The following is a 25,783-nucleotide window of genomic DNA, read 5'->3' as shown; positions in this document are numbered from 1 at the left end:
TGAAGGATACTTTTATTCAGCAAGGATGCATTAAATGAATCAAAGTGGCAGGAAATACATTTATAAAAACTGTTTATCAGAGACTCCACACTTGATTAAGCAGCACAACCATTTTCAATGACTTGTTATATTATAACATAATCATAAAATAGATTTGAAAAAATAAATCAGTTTTCTAACACATTATGCACATGAATAATACTGATAACAGCTAGGCAAACACAGACTTTCTTAATAAAATAAGAAAAGATAAACATGTAGATCAGACTGATTTTATTCATCAGATGAATGGAGATTCAGCAACGGACGTCCTAACTGAGCCTTGAAATCAGGCACCATACGCCATTAAACAGATGATTTAAATCGAGAACGTCTCTGAATCTGAATGCTTTAATGACCTTCCCTGCTGGGAGAGCGTCGTACACACATTTTTGCAAAAGAAATCAAAAGCAAAACATTTTCTCTGATTTGAAGTGACATCATTTGCAAGTCACACTCTGGGTTTTTTTAGCACGTCCGTGGGCCCTAGCGCTTGGAAGGCGGTTCCTTTAAAAAGCATTTATGGCGTTGTTACAGGCCGGCGCAACGTAACTCTCTCACAGAGCTTCCTCCATCACACAAGTATCTGTTGACATGATCCTTAACACAGATATTACATGAGGGGAGCTTTTTAGCAATCTCCAAATTATGCAGGCGCGTTTCGACGCGTGCGGGTCAAGGCTGGCTGCAGCCATTACGGCTAATGAGTGTGGAGTCCTACTCTAGCAGGTTCGGCCTCATAAAGTTACTTAAAAGCCAACTAATGGAATCATACTGATGGATAGAATGCTGCAGGTTTTGTATCATTACAGGATAACATGCCTCCGTGCATGTTAAATATGATGAAACCAAATGAACTCGGAGTCACAGACAAAATGACAACCCCCTGTCACGGGCGATGTAGATTACTGATGGCTGGGAAACAGTTCTGGAAATCCGTGCACAGCAATTTTAGTTTGCAATGTTATTTTCAGGTCCATTAGAAAAAGGGTTACAGTCGTTATCACTGATTGGCTGTTTTGGAAAAATAACCGTTATTACTGTAATGATATTGCTGTGTTTGATCAGTGCTCTTTTCAATGCCTAATCATAATTATCTGTAATTTTAACTATCATGTGGAGTCTAAAAATAGCCATTAGAGGGGCATATTATAACAATGAATCGAAGCCGGTGCGTCACATGCTTTGTACAGTAACACAGACGTTTGTGTCTCTGATGCAAAATGTATAAAAACTAACTTGACATCCCCCAAGAATCAGCCAGAGAACATAATAATGAGTGTACATTTGCAAAACAGACGAATCCTGAAGTGGACTTTGCAGCGCGCATATCGTCGGTCGGGCAGATGCTCGCGTCGCGTTCGGCTGACGAAACCGCTTTTCTACCGCCACAAATACAGAGAGCATTTGTTTCTATATTGAGATGAGCACAACGCATTTCGTCCTCCTAAATGGGCCAGGGGTACTTGAGTGAGTTCAAAGGTGTTTCAGCAGCATGCAGAGTGGCCATTGTGCACTGGCTTTTCATAGGAGTTGACTCAGAGCATTCCACTCCAACTCACCGCCAGGTACCTGCAGCATCTAAAATGCGTAATATTCAGCACAGTGCAAAGGAATCACTTTAAAAACCAAGTTTAATCTATTTCAACCAGGTCCAAGTGTTGTTCAGCTAAAGAGATTCAAGCAGGGTTAACACCGACATGTTTTGAAAACCCTTCACAGTCTTTGGCCACAATAAAGAGGATGGCTCTTTTTTGTTTTCGTGGAATGTCGCACTCATTCCTCAGTGAAGATTTTTGTTTGTTTTGCGATCGTATAAAGCCATCTCTTTCAAACATATTAACTGCTCGTTGAAAAACAAAAACAAAACAAAAAACCCAACAGTGTGAGCTCACAAAAGAGAAAAGTTAATCATAAAAATCATCAAAGTCATGGCTGCTGGTGTTGCGGGACTGAGGACGCAAGGCCATTTCGATCTCAGAATTGCTGTCATCTGATTCTCCCCAAAATGCTGCAAGCAAAAATATATACGTACACCATTAACATCTGTTGGAGTAAGGGGGCAGAAATTAACTTGCCTATGAACGTGATATAAAATGATAAAAATAATATATATATAATTAAATTAAAAAAATCACTTTTGGGTGTTGGGGGGTTGTACAAAATATAGAGACCAAAATATAGGTAACACACATAGCAACATGTTTTTGAAAGAAGTCTCTAATGCTCACTAAGGCTTTATTTATTTGATCAAAAATACAGTATCATTGTTAAATATTATTATAATTTAAAATGTCTGTTTTCTAATCGCAATCTATTTTAAAATGTAATTTGTTGCTGTGATCAAAGCTGATTTTTCAGGATCATTACTGCAGTCTTCAGTGTCACACGATCCTTCAGAAATCATTCTAATATGCTGACTTGCTGCTCAAGAAACATTTCTGATTATCATCGAGGTTGAAAAAAAGTTGCTTCATATTTTTATGGAAACTGTGATACCCCAAACCTTTGAATGGTAGTGCAAGTAAAAAAATAAATAATAACAATATTTTAATTAATGAAATGATGCATTATTAAATTGATCAAGGGTAACAGTAAAGACATAATAATTTATAATAAAGATTTCAAATAAATCCTGTTCATTTGATCTTACCTACTCGTTAAAGAATCCTGAAATCACATAAAGCAGCAAAAAAAAAAAGAAAAAACCAATATTGTTATTAATAAGGAACTATATTAATAATGTTTTCTGAAGGTGATATTAAAGAGTAACGGCTGCTGAAAATTCAGCTTTACCATCACAGGAATACATTACATTTTATAACATATTCAAAATAATAAACAGCTACTTTAAATTTTAGTAATATTTCACAATAGTACTGTTTTTACTGTATTAATGATTAAATACATGTAGTCATTTCACAAACATTTAAAAATGGTAATTATTCAAAGTTTTTGACTGGTGGTGTATTCACAAAATGTAGGCAGTACAGTAAACAGTACACAAGTACTAGTGTATCTTAATGTGGATTGAAAGAATTTAAATAAAGACACTTGTGCATGATGTGATGGCAGCTGCATTTAACACATACACCACGTTTTAAACACTTTAGTCATTTGTACAGCGGTCTTACCCTTTGACTGGACAGCAGAGAAAGCTTTATTTTTTGCAGTCTTCCTGTAAGAAATAATAATAATAAAAACACTACACACAAAGAAATCTCTATAAACATTTGAACCATATCATACAATCAGAGAGACATCATTTCATCAATTTAGAAACAACACACAAATGATCCAGGAAGCCATCATCTCTTACCAAAACGTTGTCTTTTCTTTCAAATGCACCTAACCAAATTCACATCATTTGCCCTCAGATGTGGCGAGTGGCCAAATAAACTTCCTTGACATCTTTTCTAATAGCGCTGAAGGACCCGGTCAGGGCTCTCTATTCATAAGTGGACTGAGCGCCGGGTTGCTGGGTTCCCAGGTTCCCATAGCATCACTGATATCTCTATGTAAATGCATGACCCCCGACAAGCCTTTGATCTGCATTGCTGCATATGCAAAAGCTCACGCTACTTTTCATACAGGCTTTCTTCTTCATTTACATCAGCACAGGGCTATTCAGATCTCAACAATGATGTCTTCATCTTCACCCTCATCCTCATCCTCCATGTCTTCATACATCCATATCATTGATTTCGTTTTCACGTCCATGTACTTTAAAGGATTCTGGGAGCAAGAGTAAGAATATTTAATTTCCCTTTGATGCATTCGGATGAATAAACCAAACGCCGATGTTATGTGTATTCACGTGTGCCCCGCCGACCCGACGGCAAATTCAGTCACGTGCGCACAACCTTGACACTGACCAAAGGAGCTGTAAAGATGTAGCTGAACTCAATTAGGCTGGCTCTTATATAATTCAGCTCGGCTCTTTTGTTTCCAGAGCATCTCTGCACAAAGTACGACATTTCATCAATTCTATTGATGCATGTATGCAGATGCTATGATCAGGGTCAGAACGAACAAGTTACATAAATCTCCTTTGGCTCAATAAGAATACAACTCCAAACTCATAAAACACAGAGCATCAACGTTACAGTAGACAGATACAAAAAGTACCACAGATGCATTCACTCCCAGGGTCAAAGGACGTGACTGACATGAAGCCCGTGAAAAACCTTTCGGATACAGATACTGGCAGCTGAATTCTTTTTCATCAAAGGTTACAATATATAGTAGACCGATCGTGAAGGTTACTTTGATGACTTTTGAAACCTTTTGAGAAGCAAAACCCCAAAAAGGCAAAGAAACACTATTAAAGGTGCAGTCTTGCCAAGCACAACAATGCATAATCATGCTCTTGCTCAAAATGGCCCTTTAAGGTGGACTGAGCACAGTCTTTATTAAATATGATCAGCAGATATTTGAGATTTGTGTTGCATAGACAGCATGATGGGAGCACTTTCAAAACACGTATCATGAGCATCAGAAATACTTTCGTGTAGCATAATTTGTTATAGTATATTTATTATACTTATGCACTCTGTGATTTTTTTTTTTATATATGAATGATAGTATAATTTTGGTAGATTTCATTCTCCTTGCATTAAAAACAATAAATAAAATATTATTTATTTGGTAAGCAGCTGCAAATAAATGGACATTATTCCTCACATACACTACCTTATTTTAAAAAGTTACCAATACTGCATTTATTAGATCCAAAATAGAATACAGCAAAAACTGTATTTTTGTTTAATATTACTACAATTTAAAAGAACATGTTTTTATTGTAACATATTTTATTTCTGTGATGGCAAAGCTAAATTTTCAGCACCATTACAGTGTCACATGATCCTTCACAAATCATTTTAATATTCTGATTTGCTGCTTACAAAACATTTATTATTATTATTATCTATGTTGAATACTGTTATGCTGTTTCATGTTTTTATAGAAACCATGATACATTTCTCTGAATACTTTGATGTATAGAAAGTTCAAAATATTATATTTGAAATTAAAAATATATATATTTTTTAAACATTACAAATGTTTTACTGTTACTTTTGATCAATTGAATGTGTCCTTTCAAAATAAAAAAAAATAAAAACACTTTTTTGACCACAAATGGTAGTGTATGCTTATTGCATAGTATATATTTTTCTATTTATTTATTTTGTAATCCAGGAGTCCATTTTGTCATGTCCTAAGATATAAGCTGACACCATAGGTATTGCTGATGAAAGTTTGACATAAAGGACATGTTTTGAATAACAATTACATTGATGGGTCATGCCTAAAAATGCCATTTGAGATTTATGAAAATTAAACACTAAACTGTCTGAAAAAACGAATGAACTTACAAACAAACACAATTTTTCGCCTCAAAATATGGAGGCCTTTCTCTTTCCCAGCAGCGAACGCTAAAGCAAAATTTGAGGGCTTTATCCCCCTTTAGTCATGATGAGCTCAATAATAAATACATGTTTGGGTGGGTAAATAGGCTATTCTTTTATATAACTTGCTTGCCATGGGAATGCTCTATCAGCTGGGCCACTTCAGACAGTGACGAGTCTGATTTCAAGACACTATTATCATAGAGAGCTGTGAATGCCACTGACCCTCCAATCTAATATTCCATTTCCATAAACATTTATGCCAGTTCATCTTGCACTGAGGTTCACTTAATTGAGGCAACGAATCTGAATATGTAAGACAGGGCTGGCCACTGTTTGGCTGCGTCTCATACACAGAGGTGAATGTAATGTGTAAAATGATGCAAATTACTGCTTTGACGGCAACCTCTCTCTATTTCCCTCCGCTCCAGCGTTTACTTTCTCCGCTCTCCCTCTGTTCCACGTTGTTTTGAGCATTTGGATGTATTTGCGATATTTGATGAAAAGTGCCCCAGTGCGTTTTTAGGCAAGCATTTGATACATTAATATATGGGGTGTGTGGGTTGTTGTTATGATATCTATGAGCTATGAATAAAAGACGTCTCTCGGCATCCTATGCAGCAATACGCTTCATGTAAATAGACTGCGGTTAGTCTGCGATTGTTGTCTAGGCCAAGTTATTTTCATAATACCTGTGATCATGTACGATTATAGCTCTGCGATTACATTTGATGAAAGTGTATCATTGTGATATTGGTCCTTTTGAAATAGTCTGTTTATAAAGTAAAACAAAATGCATGCATGTCAAAAATCGCAGATTTTCACTTATATTAAAAACAAAAAAAACTAATTCATTACTTGCCAATTCATTGTAAATAATTGTGAAATTAATAGCAATTTGAGTGAAAAAAATTTCTACACCAACTGTATTTTTCAGTCTATAAGTATAAAAAGAACTATACCCATCACGAGAATATAGCATATGAATATAAACATCTATACGCCTCCACAGCTATGCTAATAGAACACGTTCTTTGGATCAGTGTTTGTGCAAGGTAGCAGTAGTACCTCCTACACCGGTCCCAGCTGTGACCCACAGCAGCACTGATTTACCATTGATTAGACCCCTGAAAGAGCCAAGAGCTCTGGAGTGAGGCAATGATTCAGAGCAGCAGAGAGAGTGCCCTCTACTTGTCACCGGCTGCCACTGTCATTGTACCAACGTCTGGGCTAAATATGAGTTCCCTCTCCTGGCCAAGTACCAGAACTGCAGGAGAACAGGCAGGGGCTTTCTATTTATTTGTGGTTGTGTACACACAGACAGCACCTCAAGTGAACTGGGTCACTGCATTCATTGCCATTTTTGATTTTTTTTTTCAACTATTAATTTAGTATCACAAAATGAAGACCTCACCTTAGAAATAAAGAAAGTGTCATTTTTGGCTCAGTGAAATAAATGTTGTTATACGTATAGAGGATTATTTTTTAGTAGACAAAAGCAGGTGGATACAGAGAGGCACAAAGAAAGAGAGTGACCCCCACTGGCTACTACTGTTTAGTGCTACCCCCGTTACACCCACCACCCTGCACACGCTCATTCACTGGTGGACAGCTGAAGACACACTCAGTGTTATTTTAGTTGACTAAAACTAAAACCATAAAAAGGAAAAAAAATTTTTTTTTTAGCTATTTGGCAGATTTGTATTTCTCATTGCAATATTTCTACTTGATGTACTTAAACTAAAATAAAAATGAATAAAAACAATATAGACCATCTAGACAAAAATATGAAAATAAAAACTTCTTGTATCTCAATGACACAAAAATGAAAGTGCACAAATTTGTCAAACTAGAAAAACTCTTAACGGGCATGTGAAAGAACTACTTCCTTTACATTTTAACAATCCTGCTGGAGTTACACAAGCATTTGTTTTCCTCAATGTGACAAACTGATGAAATATCGGTGAAGATGTTATACAAACCCACTACTAATCCTAACCTGTTATTTTTCATAAAGCAACAGAGTGGGACATTAAGAAACAGCGAGCGAGCGAGATCTGCGCTACATGCCTGCAGTAGCAGAGGACACAATAGCGGCTGAAGAGGAGGAAGCTGTGGCATGCAGCCTTAAACAAAGCGCAGGAACAAGAGGTCTTTACATGGAGTGCAGCTGCTTATTCCAGCGCTCTCCTTCCTGAATCACTGCGGCACACATGCATAACAAATACCGCCTGGTCCGTCTGCACAGCCTCTGAATTATAACACAATAAAACGCTGTGTTCGATAAAAGTATTTCGCAGTAAAAACGGCACACTGACGAGAGGAGAGTGCAGGGAAGGGAATTAAGGGAAAAAAAACGGGGGTGGATATGAAAGACCCCAATTCTCTTCAGTGCTATAATAGTGAAATGAACAGACATAAATGTGTTAAGAGTATCTCTTTGCATCTTGTATGGACTGCATGTATTTAATCTGGAAAGCTTATTATGGGCTAGTCATTGCTATGCAAAGCAGTGCCTGACGCTTTTCTCTGGTCTTTTCAGCCCAGCGCAGTGTTTGGCCAATAGGCCTGGCCCCCCGCCTCTCATTGAGCATTCATAACATGCAACATTTACACAATGTATCTCTCAAAGACTGCTGAATAGGGGGCCTTAATACTCATGTAAACAACTGCAAACCAATTACTTAATGAATCAGCCTCACACATAATGAGGAGGAGCACAAAGGCCCATAAATGCATTTTTTGCACCGAAGCGCCTGCTTTAAACTCTGATTCTTCAGCTACGGTCTCGGCTTAAGCGCAAAAATCATAATTACGGCTAAGAAAGAGAGGCACTTGATTTATTTTATTTTGCTTTATTACTATTTTGTCGGGAGTTTTGGTCCGAACCAGAAGGTCTTTTAATGTGCCCATCGGCTCAGTGACAGAATGACAGCAGTAAGTGACGGAGACGAGAGAGCGAGAAAGCAGAGAGGACGGGGGAACAGCACATGTAGTGTTCTACTGGTGCTCGAGTGCAGGGTGCTTGTAGAGGCAATAAAGCGCAAGAAGTGACTGGCAGAAGATGAACTCTTCAACACGGCACACACACACAAAAAAAAAGTGCCATAAAATATTTTAGCTGAAAGCAAAGCAAATGCTCCAATGTTAACCATCATTTTTGCCGTGAGCTTTAAACAACCTCTAACCCTCCACAAGCGATGGAGAGTCTCTGGCAGGGTTCTCTCAGGAGCTCTGTGAGGTTCTGGGATGATCCAAAAGCATCTCGCACTAGAGACAGCTTATGTTTATTAATGAGGCCATTCATTGGGCAGACTGTGGCATCCATCAGAGAGCTCTGTCAGAGTGCGATCATTATACCCTTTCCTCTGCAAATAGTGTAAACTAGCTGAGAGAGAGCGAGGGGAGGCGGGCAAAGAGTGGGCAATAAAGACTGGGCAGAAGAGAGACAAAAGGAGAAAGAGACAGAGAAAAAAAAAAAAAAAAAAGATGCAGACATAGGGAGGGAGACTTTCGACCCTTGTGTCAGCGTGATGGTCGGAAAGCATGTGAAATCAGAGACGATTACTCTTCACGAGGTTTACCCATCCATTACCTGCCCTAATGGATTCATGGAGGAGAGGCGCTGCTAGGAGGGCTTCTTGTCTTAGCTGATTGTGTGAACTTGTGTTGATGTGAAAACCTAAACATTGTACCCTCAAGATTTACTGAAGCAATCAAATAATGCCGATGATGAGAGAGGAAGCTCTGAATGAAAATACAGCTTGACTGATGCCTCCCACGTGAACTTGTGTTAATGATGCTAAGAGTGTTTCAAAGACAAACACGTTGTTTTTTTATTAAAATAGGACAAATGTGGAAAAAAAAGTGTTTATTTTCCTTACATATGTATATATAATTGTGTGAGTACTTACCGGCTATTTTGTGTCAAAGAGTCTCGGAGCGCCTCAGATCTCTCCAATTTGTCGATGTCTTTGGATAATAAATAAATAAGGGTGTGTTATTATTACACATTTATACTACAATATTAAAAATGCATTATGTGCATGTACACGCAATTTTGCTCATTTGTATTATCAGTATAATCATAATGTATTTAGAAATATCATATATTTGTCTGAAAAAATACAGATAACATTTACTATGAATAACAGTCAACTCTCCAGATGTTTTGAAATGTAACTGGGTTGAATAGGCATTGTACATGTAATTTAAAAGAGAAAGGGCAATTTATGTACATATAAGTGATTTACCAAACAAAAAAAAAACATGTTTGTTTATGGTTGTCTGCCAATATCTGGCAATTATGGTGCTGGTACTTTAGGCCTGAGGTGGGGCAAACAAATTAACATGAACTTTTTAGGCACAAATGGCACAGTTTCCTGAGAATGGGCCATTTAGAAATAATGATTTACCATCACACTCTGGACACACAACCTGCAAACTCTCCAGCAAAAATGTAATAGTTACAATAAATGTTACAATTCATGACTAGAGATGTTAAGAACGTTAAGATACGTTTTAACCAAATAAATTATTTGATATAAAACTTTGAAATGCTTCATGGAAATGCAACATATGCTTTGTCAAATTTTGGAACATTTTCTATTATTTTCCGTTACCTGGCGGCTCAGAATCCTCCTCCTCCAAGTCACTCCAGTGCCTCTCTTGTGCCACAGACTGTTTAAGCAGCTGATATGCTTTGGTCTCTATAGAAAAAAAATAAAAAATACAAAATGCGAAAGCAGCTAGTCAAATATTTGCTCAAGCTCTTTAAGGCCACTGATGAGCAAAGAGAGGAGGTGAAAAACAGAGTGAGTGAGCACTAAACTATTGATCTAATCCAGACACACATAGACAGGCTGCCGTCTCCAGGAAAAAAAAAAAAGATCCCGTTGGCTTTTGTGTTGCCGCACATCTTATAGGATTCCATTTAAAACTCTGTCTTTCATGTTCTATAAACTTTGGAAATTGAGATCTTTAACCAGCGAGCATTCAAGCTTACAATATTTTTGAAAACGAGCCCTGGAAAACAAAAGTATGACGGTTTTAAATGCAGGAAGCAGACGGAGAAACAAATTGCAAAGTGGTTATGCCCCCAAAGACAAAATACTTTCCAGCATCTCGTTATCCTGATATCTGCAGTATGGCATGTTGTTTGTTGCTGGTTTCTTCCGGTGTAATGACTGCAAAATATAGGCATCAGTAGCATGCAGAAAGAGCATCTAAAGATTTCCTTTTTGTTCGCCATATACATAAAATACTATTGTGCGTGGCGGCGCTTTACCGACATGGAGATGGCGGAAGGCCACCGTTCGGACGCTGTTTCCACTGATGATTGCAAAGTGATGTATTACGAAAGGCAACAGAACTCGACCCAGTCTTCATTAGCCGCCTGTAAACAGCTCATAAGCAGCCAGGGACAGCAGAGGCGGTTTTCTACTACCATAATGCCTTTGATTAGTTGCAGTGAGAAGCTGGACTTCTCTCTCTGTAGCACTCTTGGGCTAGCCCTGCGCATGAAAGGCACAGTTTGAAATCAGATAGCCAAGTGGAATAATGGATAGTTTTACATTTCTGAGCTGGTGCTGGGACTTGCTACCCGAGGCTTTTCAAAGGATGCCTTGACATCCAGTCTTTTCAAGTCCGCCTCTGGCTGGCATTGTTTAGCAGATAATGAGAACCAATGACAGATCTTGTGCGGCACCCCCAACCCGGCCGGCGGACAATTAAACCTCCGCATTATGCGCTCTGAGAATCTCAGTTTCACCCATACCTAGGCCAGAAGAAAAGAGACGGGTTTGTTTTCTCTGCCGATAATTAGAGGAACTGTTCCACTCTTCAGGTGGGACTTTGACCTCTGATTCACCTTGATCATCCTTTCACAGCTATCCAGTTTGGAAAAAAAGGGACCCCCATTATCTACTGCGTGAGGAGAAAGAAAAAACAGGCACAGAAGAACTCCCGAACGGGCTCTTCTTCGATCTGCCTTTTTACCTCTAATAGGAATACTTTCCACTGGGCTTTGGTCGGCACTGTCCTCTTCAGCACTTTGAATTCCTGAAACAAAGAAAAGAGAAGGAAATCGCAGCTCAGAGAGACGGTGGAAGAGTGAGACAGAGGAGAAACGAGAAAGAAAAGAAAGAGAGAGAGAGAGAGAGAGAGAGAGAGAGAGAAAGCTGGGGAAGGGGGGTGGGGAGCTTTTTGAATCTGAACAGCAGGACTGATTAAGACAGGTTTAAAGGGAGAATGAAGGCTGGCTGGTTTGTCAGAAATGAGATTTGGGCAAAAGTGTATTCTCATGAGGGTCAGAGCTCTGGCATCCTGTGAGTACTCGAGGTCCCCTCTTCCTTCATCAGAACGGAGCCACCGAGCTGATGTTTCCCTGCTTTGGCACTGGAAATGAGCCTTTCATGCGGTTTGCCTGCTTTTGGGGAGTCCCTCTCAGTTTCTTTCTCTTATCTAAACTGTCTGGCTGAGCGCAGCTCTTAACACCTGTGCGTATTTAAACAGGCTATTCATCTGAAGCCGGAGAAACCGATCTTTGCAATAAGCAGAATTTGTAAATGCAAAAAAGTGCCAGCTAAGCAGAAATATCAAATAAGCCTAACCTTGTGTTCCAACAGTTGGCTCAATTGTATTGGAAGGCCTGGCGGGCTTGATTTCCACACTGTCATCCAGAAGAGAGGGCAAGCTGCAAGAAGATGACAGTTCACTTTCTGACGGCTGATGGCTCTCAGATTCGTGGGTCAGAAGCCTCTTCAACAGCTCCCCTGCCTGGATGACAAAGAGTCGACTTGTCTTTATTTCAGGGTTCCATCACCTAATATTTCCAGTCATGCATGATCAGAAAAAATGGCTAGAAAAAATTATATTTAACAAAAAGGAATCCTTTTGCAGGCCAGGAAATCGCAGTTTTGAAATTCTGTTATACTTCCAGATAATGTTATTCATAATGATATCAGTATGTGTACAGTGTCCAGATTCAGCCTGACTAGATTTATTGTGTTTTTTTGTTTTTAATTTTTGGAATTTGCTAAAAACAACAACAACAACAAAACATGTAGGGTTCGCACAGAGAATCAGCAGCACCCACTGAATGTCTGTTCAAGATTCAAGATTTTTATTTGTCACATACACAATTATACAGAGTATAACCAGCAGTGAAATGTAGGTCAGGTCCGTTCCAAGGACAGTGCAATTATAAAGTATACAAATATTAAGAAAAAGAAAAGTAGAAAAAATAAAAGAATAAAATAAAAAGATAAAAAATATAAATATAAATGTGCAGGTCAGTATGTTGTTGACTTAAATAGTAATAAGAGGAATGTGCAAAAAGTTGTACAGGGTATTTAAATAGCAGCAATATGAGGTAGAACAAATTATGAATAGCTTATTGATATGGTGATATTTACATGGAGTCAAGTGATGTTATGACACAGAGTTAGAGTTTAGGAGCCTGATGGCCTGGGGGAAGAAGCTCCTCCTAAGTCTCTCAGTTTTTGCCATCAGGCTACGGAAGCGCTTACCAGATGGAAGCAGAGTGAATAGTTGGTTACCAGGGTGATTAGAGTCCTTGATGATTTTGACAGCTCTATTTTTGCAGCGTTTGAGGTAGATGTCCTGCAGAGAGGGGAGAGCAGACCCTGAGATGCGCTCAGCTAAGCTCAGCTAACTCTCTGTAGTGCTTTGCAGTCCTGATTGGAGCTGGTTCCATACCACACTGAGATGCACTGAGTCAATACACTTTCTATGGTCCCTGAATAGAACGTTTTCAGGATTGCTGGTGAGACCCTGAATTTCCTCAGCTGTCGCAGATGGTACAGTCTTTGTCTGGCTTTCTTAACCTGTGTTTGGATGTGTGTAGTCCAAGTCAGGTTCTTGGAGATGTTTACACTGAGGTACTTGAAGTTGAAGTTACTCAACTTCAAGTACCTCGGTGTAAACATCTCTGAGAACCTGACTTGGACTACACACATTAATTAATTAAACATGTTAATTAAAAATGTACTATTTAACACATTTTACCATGTATGAATTAAAAAAATCAAATCTCCAGAATTACAATTATTTTCTAGCAAAAATGAGTGCAGAAAATATGCAGATTCCATCTGAGCCACTCACTGCTCATCTTTTAACATACAATTATACAAGATCTGAGGGCTGATACCACAGGCAATGCACTGCATGAGGCAAGCTGGTGACTGACTTTAAAAACTGAAAACTAAAATCTTTATCTTTATTCAAAGCTCTGCTCTCAACTTAAAACTGCTGTTAAGCAATATTACAAAACACTAATAATACTACGTCTTTGTAAACTGTTGGTTAGATTGTCACCCTCGTGTCAGATCCTGAGATCAGAATTCAGTTTCTCTGCATGAGATACAGAACAGACAGAATAACTGAACATACATGAGAAATATATAAACCACAACTATAAAGCAAGCCAAATAGTCACTATGCAAGTAAAAAATGATGATAAATTCTGCACTGTGTCAAGAGAAACTATCAGAAATAATGACAAGGAAAGGAGGTCAAATGTCAACTATTATCACATCCTAGCAATAGATTCACACATCAGAGGCCAAATGTCACATAACACAGTCTTATAACAACAGGAGAGTAACACCAACCCCATGTCCTCATTTTAACAAAAAAGAAAAGAACTTTATAAAACTGGAATTTATAGCAGGGCTGCTCTAGGAAAGACCCAAATACATTTACAGGATGAGGTCATTTTACTGGACCAGCTGCATCATATTCTAAAAACGTTCTTTTCTCGTAATTATTACATATTCCAGGATAATAATCTCTCCATATTCACTACAAACATTAAAAAGTGGTTTTATGGACATTAACGTGAATCACTGAAACTTTAAGGGCATTTTCAGCACTGCTGAAGTAGATTTTAGAAATAAAGGAAGAAAGTAAAAGAATACTTGCAGTATTTTAAAAAAAAAAAAAAGAGAAAAAAAAATTGTGAAGCAGAAATCAGGTAAGAGCGATACCTTCTCAGTGTAGGTGGCATTGCTTGGCACTAGGAGTGGAGTGAAGATCTGGATGATGTGGTCAACACTGAGGATTTTCTGTTGCTGAAGCTGTAAGAAGTGTCTGAAGCAGCAGTCCCACAGCAGAGCACTTTCAGCTGACAGACACGACCTGCATGCCCAAACCAGGACAAACAATTGTAATACAAACACACCCGCCTTCATATACATCACAATCAAGTAACGGCAGGAAACATTAACCACCCTGTTATGTATGCATGCATGTATGCATGTATATATATATATATATATATATATATATATATATATATATATATATATATATATATATATATTATATACTGTATATACACATATCCTTGATGATATAATTGAAATAAAAATGCAGTATTAAAAAAACAGCTTAGTACTTTGTCAGTGGTGACCTGTGAAGCTGTAAGTCTTCTTACACTTATAATACATTAAATCGGTAGTAAATTGAAAATAGACTAGTTAAATCATTCCAAAACACAAGAAACAGAAAAGAAAAAAAATTAGGCTCTCAGTCTCTTGCTATACATAACATTGAAACAACCTGAATAGATGCTATGAGTCCAGAGAACTGTAAAGAAGCACTATACCTGATCTGTTCTGGTTTTGTAGCTGATGACCAGTGAGTGTTGATCAGATCACTGGGTAACAGGCATCCATGAGACAGACCGCAGGACAACAGGGGCAGCTGCTGCAGAACCACAGCACTACACGCATGCAGTTCCACACCATCCAGACGCCCACACTGACCACATATACTGGGCAATACATAAAGAAACATGACATTAGAAATGAGAATATGTGGAGTGCAGACACACACATGTGAGCCTCCTTTATATTAGTACAAATATTCTCAGCTTCTATCAATCTACACAAATAAACAGAAAACAACAAACTGGCATGCATGGATGCCATTGCAAAATGGTTGCTATAACAATTCACTGTGATTCAAAACCCCTTAGAAACCAAGATTTATTGCTAGAGTGTTGTTGGAGCCAAAGTAATGGCACTTAATTTATAGTGAGAGCCCTTAAAGGCAGGATAATGCAATTTCCACTGAATCTGTGAACACTACAGCACCATGAGAGGAAGCAGACTCAAGCAAGGAACAAAACATCTTCCTTCTCTGACCTGATGATATCATCGAGTTTCTGCTCATTGACTGTGTTTCTGTAGAGGTTCGTGTCTGTAGCACCGAGACATCGCTCAATGCTCTGCAGAAGATGACAAAATCCTTCCATGGAGAGCCTGGAAAGTAAGAACAAACAAACAAACAAACATGAAGTTAAATTGTCATGTATATTGAATATTTATTGTTACTGTATATAGCTTTATTAACTTCTGTGTTTCCTCTTGCAAGTTGCAATTCTACAACAAGAAACTACATTTGCAAGCCACTTTGATTGTACAATGTTACATATTTGGAGCAAAAAGGATATATACAGGATGGGACTTGTCATGATCCACTGGGAGTTGACTCTTTGCAGGGAGCTTGACTGACCTATCATATCGCTGAATCCGCCCATTTTGTACGCCAAACAAACCAGACAGGAGAGTAATTAACTTTGGTGGACTTAAACTTGAAAAATGGTGTTTATTGATGTCTTTCTGTAGTTGAAATAAAATACCTTCTAATGTTCATTCATGTTTATTTTGTGCTGTAACTAGTGTATATGAAAAGATGATCAGTTCACGTGCTGCTTTAACTGAGGTGCTACAGCGATCTGCCACGATACATTACAGAGCCACAAAATGGTATTTATCGTTTGAATTTCTTAAAATTTAACAAAATTTGAAAGCTGAGACTTTGTTTCATACAAGAAGTAACCTGCTCTCTCTTGTCTGAGAGCAAGTTTGCAGTGGATTCTGGAGGACATTTGAGGGGGACCACTTTTAAGGGGAATTTAGAACTGGGATGAGGAGGTTGAAATGACGTTTACCCTCAACAGCATCTTTTCCTAAATGTAACTCTTTTTCAAATCTACCATAATTTGCTCTTATTGCTGTCACTTTAATTACATGAACTGACTTTACATGTATTTAACACGTATTTACTTACAAGATTACATTTGTATTTTTTTCCGATGAATCATGCACAGTAAGACTAGGAATGTATATTAAGAATTCAAGTATATTAAAAACTTTAAAAATGCAATCACAAAAAAAAAAAAAAAAAAAACACTTAATAAATTAACCATGTTATTCTTAATTCTTATTCTTCTCTGGTTTTAAATGAGAAGCATTGGCTGTAGAAATGTGAAATATTGTTTGTGGCTCATTTTGTTCTAGCAGATCCATATCTCCCACACTGACGTATTAAGCACTGGGTGGCCCTTATAGAATAGCTTCTGCAAAACCTAGACCCAAATCCTAAAACCCCCACCATATAGAATGGGCAAAAATAATTTATGACAATCTATAATGGGCCCTGGGGTCAGAGGCCACCAAACAATCGCTGCCTCTCTTTGGAAGGTTGTTTCCTGGAAACACCCTGATTAAGCTGCCTGTGTAAATTATATCCATGACATTCTGTCGAGCACAATCCATCTGGGCAAAGTCCTCTTCAGAGTGGCTGAAACAGCGCCCCCCCCCATACATCCCTTTGCTCCGTCATCATCTTCCCCCCCTAGTTTATTCCCCAGGGCTCTTCAAAACACCAAACACACCCAAACAGCAGCTGATTACAGAGTATTGTTGGCAACATCCATAGGTGTTTGCTCTTCAAGCCATTTATGAGGAGCATGTTATCTATATTTCAACAATTTGTTTTCTCGATAACAGCAATAATGGTTCCTCTAGCATATATTCTAGTCCTCCTTAGAAATAGAATGCAGCAAGGGAACTGGTGAGAATCTCAGATAAAGCATGGAAATACTGAGAAACAAATATGTTAACAAATCAATCGGTGAAGATACAAATTCAAAGTCATTACAAATTCAGCATCATACTTGAAAGGGCTTCACACTGGATCCATTACAGGGTGTTTTAGTGCTGGTCTTTCCTTTTACAAAGGTAGAATTACAATGGGTTAGTTGAAAGATCAACTGGAGCACATCAAGATCTTTGAAAACACAAACTCGTGCCATCATATGAGAGGCTGAGAGGACAGCCTCATGAAGGGAACGCTCGAAAGAATTCAATGATACACTCTCCTCTCTAGACCCGAGCGCACGATAGCCTTGACTCCACTTTCGCATCACAACATGTGCGACACCATATTTACTAAATGCTAAGATTGATACTAATGGTTTCTCCTTCTCTTGCTTACACGCACAATAATGTTACAAGAGCTTTGTTCTTAGCCTTGCCTCTTTACAAGGCCACAAACTCTCACATTCATGTTCAACAGCAAACATTCACAACGAATAATAACACCCAGGAGAGGTCAATACCAATCATATTCATTTCTCATAGACAATGTGAACAAAATTTGAATAACGAAGTAGCCCAAGTGGTGGGAATCGTCAATAAAATGTCATTTAAATCTATTAAAAGGTCTTAAATTATGAGGAAACACTTTACAATCACCTCCATAGGGAAGCACTGAGGCTTTGCACATGCATTAGCATCTAAAGTGAAGGGGATGTTTGTTTTGATACACATCTCATTTGATCGCAGAGCCTTTATTATTATGCATGAAGCAAATAAATGATTCTGCCATGCAGAATTTGCATGCATACCTTTGTACTATGTATGTATTCAACCAATTCATTAAAGTGGATAATCCACTCCATGTATGCACTGGGCAATAATGATCAAATAGACTTCCATTAATCTATTTATTAACTGCAGAATTAAATAGAATGGAATAGAATAGAATAGAGAAAGAAAGAAAGAAAGAAAGAAAGAAAGAAAGAAAGAAAGAAAGAAAGAAAGAAAGAAAGAAAGAAAGAAAGAAAGAAAGAAAGAAAGAAAGAAAGAAAGAAAGTGGCAAAAAGCTAGATGGATATAGCAGGAGAATTTAGTATAAATCTTAAATTAAATTGTCGTGGAGGGTTATAAAGTTGTAATTGATGCATATCATTCTATTGTCTCTTTTTCAAAGATGTCCATTACCACAGGAGCATGTGTTATGAAGGGGTTGAAGGGACAACACATTGGCAAATCTTACAAATCTTGTTATTCTCATATAGGCTAACAGGCATACATATTCACAAATGTAGATATTTATTTAAGTTATTTTATAGTGAAAATGCAAATAGCCTGGCTTTTATATGTGCATTCAATTATAGATATAATGACACTTATTTTTAGATTCATAAGATTTTTTAACAGTTTATTTGTTTTCAAACGTTCCATTTGTGGGTGATGTGTATATATTTCCATTATGTTGAATTTATAGCATAACTAGTATAGGTGCACATCATGCCAACCTACTAACTATCCACCTGAGCAGAACCTTTGTGATGCCCACACTTTCATTCTTCAGAAAATTCTATGAAGTCAAGAAATAGTCGAGTCTACTGGGACTTGGGGTCAAATCTCCCGAGGAGAAAATTGCTCCCTTAAAGCATTATCTGGGATTAGGCCAATAATGTTGGATTCGGGGTCTGAGCCTTCCTTACAAGGTGTCCTAAAGCCACAACTGAGCCCCACTGAGTGAGGCTGTTTGCTGCAGAACCCCAGTTCATTAAATCTGTACACCCATGTGCACATGTACACGCATCCCCATCCGACAAAACCACACACAGATAAATGATCTCCCAGTTGTTGTGGTTTATACTTTTTGAAGAAACTCTACTACTGACTGTATTAGCCTTTCCTTTTCATAACAGCTCTACAGTTCAGTGATTTCAACATGCTTCATTTTTTTCTCTTATCTTGTTTTCTAAAAAACCCCAAAAAAGCAACCATCCTTAAAACTTAAACAGTAATTTAATGACAAATCAAATTTCCCTTGATTGTTTGACATAAGAGATTGTTGTACTCTTAAAAACACCCTGAAAATGCCCTCTTCAGTATAAAAAGAACATTTCTTTAATCAAGCTCCATGGCTCATTTGAAGGTTGTGTAATTTGTGACATCACATGGGCATTTACACGTGACTGACTCAAGGGCAAGACATTAGTACTGTGTCTCAAACTGTAGTATGTTGAAATGAATAGGCCTATTTTCCAGTAGAAATTCGACGTGCAGATCTGCGCACACTCTAATGGCTAAAATTGCCCACAACGCATAGCGTGTTGATAGAGGATTGACCCATGACCGGCAGATTAACGTGTCTCTTCATTTCTCTCCAATAAGGTAGGAAATCAAATTAAACCAAATGGATGACATTAACTGTGACAAGATTGACAGGGCAGTTTAAATGCTGACAGAATGCACACTGCGCAGACTGATCGTGTATGATATCAAAGTACCGCAAAAGCAATTGGAAACCATATGGAGATGTCTGCTCCCTTTATTGTAGCTCTTGCAATACTTTAATGTCATACACAGGTAGGTCTGTGCAGTGCAAATTCAGATTTTACATCACATCATTGCCATGCCCACTTGCACTTAGTCACTTAGCAGTGGACACCTGGCTATACCAATAAATAGAAAACACAAATAGAACCCATTGTATTTACTGATGCTGTCTACACTGGATATGTATAAGGTTCGCTTTGACTCAGCATGTTTGCGTCTGAAGCAAGAAGGAGGCATCAGGAACAATTGCGTAGTTTATTTTTCATGGTTTCTCATTGTTTGTTTGGAACATTTGACTGCAGATTGTTTTGCAAACAAAGCACAGTGTAATAAAGAGTACATACATACATATATATATATATATATATATATATATATATATATATACACAAAACAATAAAATAATTTTTACTCAGGGCATGCTAACGTAGTAAAAATATTTAGCAAACTTTAAATCTAGCATTTACATCTAAAGTTAATGCAGAATTTAGCATAGAATGAAAACAGCCATTATATTTTGTAAATGTATGTTAAAAATATTTTTGTGAACGATTCATCCATGTATGTTTCTTTTTTTGGACATCATAATGTTCTCATAAACCTCACGTATCTTGATTGTAAGAAATGGAAGAAATTAGTCCTACAATCCAAGCAACTGTACCTGTTGGGGGATTCGAGAGAGTCAGGCCTTCCAGATTCCTGCTTGTGTGCGCCACCTTTGGTTTGAAAGAATATTACACTCTGTTCTTGAATTACAACATCTCCTCTCAAAGCGTGATGTCTGCTGTTAGTGTGATCTGAAATGTGTAGAAGATTATAAGTATAATTCTTAAAATGGGCTAATCAAAAAAATACAAATAAATGTCAAGTCATATCAATAAATCTGCTTAATCACAATGAACAACTGCAGTTAATTGAGCAGAAAAATTCAAACCTGAAAGATCTTGATGTCTTGAGTAACCTTCATCCTCTGGAGACACATCCTCATCCTCACCTCCAGAGTTAGTGCATTGTGAGGTATCTCTTGGTTCAGTGGTATCTGAGGAAGGACTGCGGGTCGGACACCTCTCTAATGACACAATGTCAGCAGGCTTCTTCGCGATCACAGATCGAGAGGACACTTTGGCTTCCTCCAGGGTCGTGTGAGGTGAGTTTAGTTCTTCCCATCTATGCTGCTCTCCTGTCCTCTGAAAGACGTCCCAATCAGACTCCATCTGCTTTTCATGCACGTCACTCAAATGTCTGCCCTCAAGAAAATCACCTGAGTTTAGAATGCCATCAGATAAAATGGCAGTCCCACTGGCTTTTGAAACATGGGAGTGCATACAAAGGCCACTTTGTAGAGGAGAGAGTGAAGGATGATTAGGTATCAGCTCTGTCTGAGATGGTGAACGCGTGGTTGCGACGCCGTCATTTCTTGATGAGCCGTTGGAGGTCTGGTGACCCGTGAAGATGACAGCACTCTGTGATGATCCCTGTGTGCTGGGAAGCTGGAACCTGCTCGGGAGCTGTGCAAGTCAAACAATATTTATGGAAGAATGTAAGTAGTGGATGAAAGGGGTTAATGGCAATTCACGAAAAAAAATTAAAAAAATCTCATCAACCTTCATGTTGTTCCAAACTAAAACTAAAACCAAAATTTGAAATAAGACAAACATTAATAAAATCAATATATAACTTACTTCAGCTAGTTGCCAACTTTACTTATTTTTGTTTAGTTTAAGTACTGAAAATAACAAAAACTAAAGATAATTTCAAAACTTTTTCAAATCTAGGGGGGAAAAAATATAAAAATGAAGGAGAAAAAAAAATGCTAAAACTTTCACTACAATTAAAAAAAATAAAATATATATATATTTTTTTTCAATTTAAATATGAACAAAAACTACTAAAGTATATATATGACTGTAAAATAGAACTGTTTCGAAACTTGTATGGTTTTCTTTTTTCCTGTGGGACACAACACATTAAAAGTGGTATGTAGCAACCGGTTATGATTTGGAATACTGCATGCTTTTTTTTTTTCATGGTGCTTCTCATCTTTTTTTTTTTTTTAATCCTCAGCGTCATTGCCTATTTGCTTCCACTGTATATTGTGAAAATTCTGCCATCTCCTTTTGTTTACAACAGTGAAAAGAAAGTCATACGGTTTGGAAAAACACAAAGGTGAGAGAATTTTCATTTTTGGGTAAGCTAACATTTTGAGGGGAATAAACTCTTTGAGGCATGTCCTTTTGAATACCCATGGGAAGAGTTTGTTAATATTTTGACAAATGTAAAAAAATTCAATACATTTCATATATATCTGCAAAAATGTGATATACTATTTTTCTATATTCATGAAAATGAAAGGAAGTAAAACTGCAGAAAACAAAAAAGGCATGTCAAGTACACTGAGTCAAGAGGTTTAAAAAGTGCTAAAATTAATTGGGTGGTCAAGGATACCTTATTGCCAGCAAGTGGGAGCTACATTTCTGATATATCATTCTCTCATTGCTTTACTTCCACTAGTCCTTGGCCCCAAAACTCAACCCTGACAATTCAGGTTACAGTGGCTTCTTTTCAAATAAGCTTTAATCCAAAACATTTCAAGGTATCATTTTTTGTGGCTTTTTACAGACTGACTAGGATTTCTTTTGGTCAAGGTTAGATTTTCCTCCAACTGTCTGTTCAGCTGAGTGCACTGAGATCAGTGTCTTAACTTTTAATCTTATTAACAATCCTATGCTCCTAAACTCTGTTTCATGACAGAAATACCGCACTACGGAGGAAGAGTGGCGGATGGGTACAGAAAAAAAAAAAAAACATAATAAAAAAAAAAAAAACATGGCTTCTGTTTCTTTTCTGATAAGGGTCTTAAATACCAACCCGTTAGCTGCTTAATAACATCCACTGTAAACCACGCGGTCTGTCTGGCAGATCCAGTGTAGAAGTAAAAAAAAAAAAAAAAAAGAAAGAAAGAAAGGAAAAAAGAAATGGAGTGAGAGGAAAAGTTAATTTCTTGGCTGAGTGATTCCATCGTTAGCTGCAGGGCAAAGTAGAAAGTGTTTCGCTAAAGTAGCAATTGATTCTTCTATCAATCTGCGGCACGCGCCTGCTCTTCCAAGGAATATATTAAATATGAAAATCATATCCCGTTATCATGGCTTCCCAGCTTTCAGGCTGGTAAGCTCCCCTTAATGAATGCTGCAGCCTCGGGGACATGCACACAGCCAGTGGTGGCGCCTATGCATAATGGAGTGATTCCTCCCATCTCTGCTCATTACAATATCGGCAGGCTGGAGGGAGGGGGGTGGGATTTGGGGGTGGGGGTGCAGCACAGTCACAAGTGACTGCTCTAGATGGAATGCTCTAAGTCATTATGAGCTGTCTTCCACATTTCATCCGAGAGAGCTCGAGTCGCTTGAAGAGAGGGAAAGCTACAGCCACGGGCTTGAACTACATCGTCAGTGCGGGCAAAGCAGCTAGGATTAGACACCTGCGGCACTACAGATACGACGAGAAAAATGAACAGCCTCACGACAATCTACATAACAGCGACTTTTATTCGAGGGACTGACAGAAAGAGTTTGGATGCATATTGTTTTAGCTGTCACACACATGACGTGAAATAAACACTGCAGACAAAACTGACACACGGTCAGTTGGATTGCATTAGCTGCCAGAGGCTTCCGCAATACTCTTTCCTTTACTCTTTTCCATTCTTGTTTTTGTTCTCATTTTAACTAGCCTTTTAAAAATGCATAATATAATTTTGTTTTAGGACTGTGATACTCCTTTGTTAAACCAAAGCAGCCATTTGAAGTCATTTGAGCAAAACAGTAATTACTTCAAGCACTTTCCAATTTGCTTTTGATTATAAATTAAATGTGGCCTTTGAACACTGATACCCCATATAAACTGTCAAAAGTGTCTCCTGAAGAGGGAGGCTGAGCTGAATAATGGTTGTGGTATTTTTCTCTACAACTCTCTTCTTTTGAAAAAACGACACACTTCCATTGGATCCCATCACAGCACTGCAGTTTTATCAAAGGCACACAGATAGCTTTGTAAATTCCCCAATGAACTGTAATTTCCATAGATGACACGATAATTTTCTCTTACCTCGTCCGTTTCTGATTCCCCCCTGCTCCCCATTTTCTTCCTGTCTTTCTTCAGTCTGGTAATATGATTCTTGTACTCCAACTGAAATGAATTCAAGTCACATAGATCATTTTCAACAATGCAAACGACAAGAATTTGCTTATAACCCTAGTTCTTAAAAAAAAAAACTCTGCAGTGACTGCAGTTACGAGACACAAGTACACAGGAAATTACAATTTACTCAAATCTATAACCTCCTTTTTTCATTAAATATTACAAACAAAGCAACGGAGGAGAAAAATACATTTATTCCCCTAAACGTAGCACTAATCAGTGTGTGTATTCCTTTGTGAGTGCCCTTAATAGTGCCTGCCAAGGCTCTTAATCAGTTTGGCGAGTTAACCAGTGGCAGAGATGAGGGCACTGGGATTACCTCCAACCTCCCACTTCATTCTCGTAAGACAATATCTGCACTCCCAAAAGGGACCAGAGTAACAAACCATTTTCACCTCTTTTAGACGTGATAACACAGCTACAAGCAGACAAGTATTTGCACTGTTAAAATCTGGGTGGGGAAGAAAATACATCAGCGAGGGAGAGAGAAAGAGTGTTTTAGAGTTGAATGTGATGTTTTGAGGTCATGGTATGAATTTGAGCAATTAAGTAATAAGGATCAATTTAGTGTAATAAAAATCAAAGTCATAATCCTTGACTGGCAGCTAAATTAGCAGGTATCTTTTCCTACTGCAATTCAAAGCAACTGTTGCAGCAACCAAACTAAATATAACAAACACATATGCACACACACACACACACAAAAAGTAGGAAAACGGGTTCTTTTCACAAAAAGGCAAATTCAGAGGCACTTCACTATCTGAATACAGGGCGATTAATTTGTGGTGGTGTAATTAAACAATTTGTCTAATTTGATATTAAGCTGTGGAGCACTGTTCAGTTTTAAGTGACAATCTGACGGAGCTGTTGTTTTCTTTTTCTCATTTGTGTGCAGTGATAAATGAGTGCTGGAGTGTTTATGATTGTTCCCAAACAACAATAAGTGTGAATGTTTAAACACTGGAAGACAATTAGACAGACAATTACAGGATTATGGCAATGGTCTAATTGAGGCTCAGAATATATGTCTGGGGGAGAGAAAAAAAATCAGTGCCTCAAAAGAATCTCTTAGTTTTGGGAAATACAAATCAAATATTCAGACTACACTACATTTTTTGCTTCCGAGCAGCTGTCATTTGGGTCACTGCATATCATGATAAATATAACACACAAGGCTTCACATTTCATTCCATGTCTGCAATCAGAACAACACAAACATGTGTTCTGACATGAGAATAACAAAAAATAAAATAACAACCAAAAGACAGGCTGGGCCGCCAAAGCGACATTTGATGTGATGCATTTGCTCTAAACCAAATCAAACGTTCATCTTCAATGATAAAAACTGGGAAACAACAATACGCACAGAGTCAGCACTGTTTTAAGAAGCGCATATGATGGAAATTGGGACAGATGAAGCTGCCCAAGGTTGTTACCCTCTTTTGAAGCAGCCTGCTACAATCAATGGAGAATTCTTTCATTTTTGATGCCAAGTTCTCCACATTCCCAAGAAGCTCAAGGTTGCGTGTCTTTGCTTGCTGCTCTCTCTCGTGCAGCTCCTTGTAATAGCAGCGCATCTTGGCACACTTCAACTTAGTCCTGTGAGCAGGAGACAGATATGAAACGGACAGCTTTGCTACTCTCTCTCCCTCTTTTTTTATAAGAAAAGGCTGCACTGACTTTGTCTATATT

At 38.0% G+C, this 25,783-nt stretch overlaps 1 protein-coding gene across 4 annotated transcripts in view; it reads right to left on the bottom strand.

The window, feature by feature from the left end:
• The window catches only part of kiz (kizuna centrosomal protein), a 27,730-nt gene continuing 1,947 nt past the window's right edge, over window positions 1–25,783 (bottom strand). The window contains exons 3-15 of one of the 4 annotated variants that reach the window (XM_079385950.1): window positions 25,528–25,690; window positions 23,999–24,079; window positions 20,829–21,402; window positions 20,556–20,691; window positions 15,617–15,733; window positions 15,076–15,243; window positions 14,456–14,606; window positions 12,059–12,224; window positions 11,445–11,507; window positions 10,070–10,156; window positions 9,362–9,419; window positions 3,174–3,217; window positions 1–2,050 (exon numbers count right to left, since the gene is read on the bottom strand). In XM_079385950.1, coding sequence (XP_079242076.1) covers window positions 1,947–2,050; window positions 3,174–3,217; window positions 9,362–9,419; window positions 10,070–10,156; window positions 11,445–11,507; window positions 12,059–12,224; window positions 14,456–14,606; window positions 15,076–15,243; window positions 15,617–15,733; window positions 20,556–20,691; window positions 20,829–21,402; window positions 23,999–24,079; window positions 25,528–25,690 — 1,912 coding nt within the window. In that variant the 3' untranslated portion in view covers window positions 1–1,946. Of the gene's footprint in view, window positions 2,051–3,173; window positions 3,218–9,361; window positions 9,420–10,069; window positions 10,157–11,444; window positions 11,508–12,058; window positions 12,225–12,799; window positions 13,071–14,455; window positions 14,607–15,075; window positions 15,244–15,616; window positions 15,734–20,555; window positions 20,692–20,828; window positions 21,403–23,998; window positions 24,080–25,527; window positions 25,691–25,783 lie in introns of those variants that run through there. The other 3 variants (XR_013782401.1, XM_079385951.1, XM_079385952.1) reach the window with 3 other exon arrangements.

Source organism: Barbus barbus (genome assembly GCF_936440315.1).
Source record: "Barbus barbus genome assembly, chromosome: 30".
In the NCBI taxonomy this organism is placed as follows: domain Eukaryota; kingdom Metazoa; phylum Chordata; class Actinopteri; order Cypriniformes; family Cyprinidae; genus Barbus; species Barbus barbus.
The sequence above is the reverse complement of the archived record's forward strand: the minus strand, read 5'-3'. Positions and strand labels throughout refer to the sequence as shown.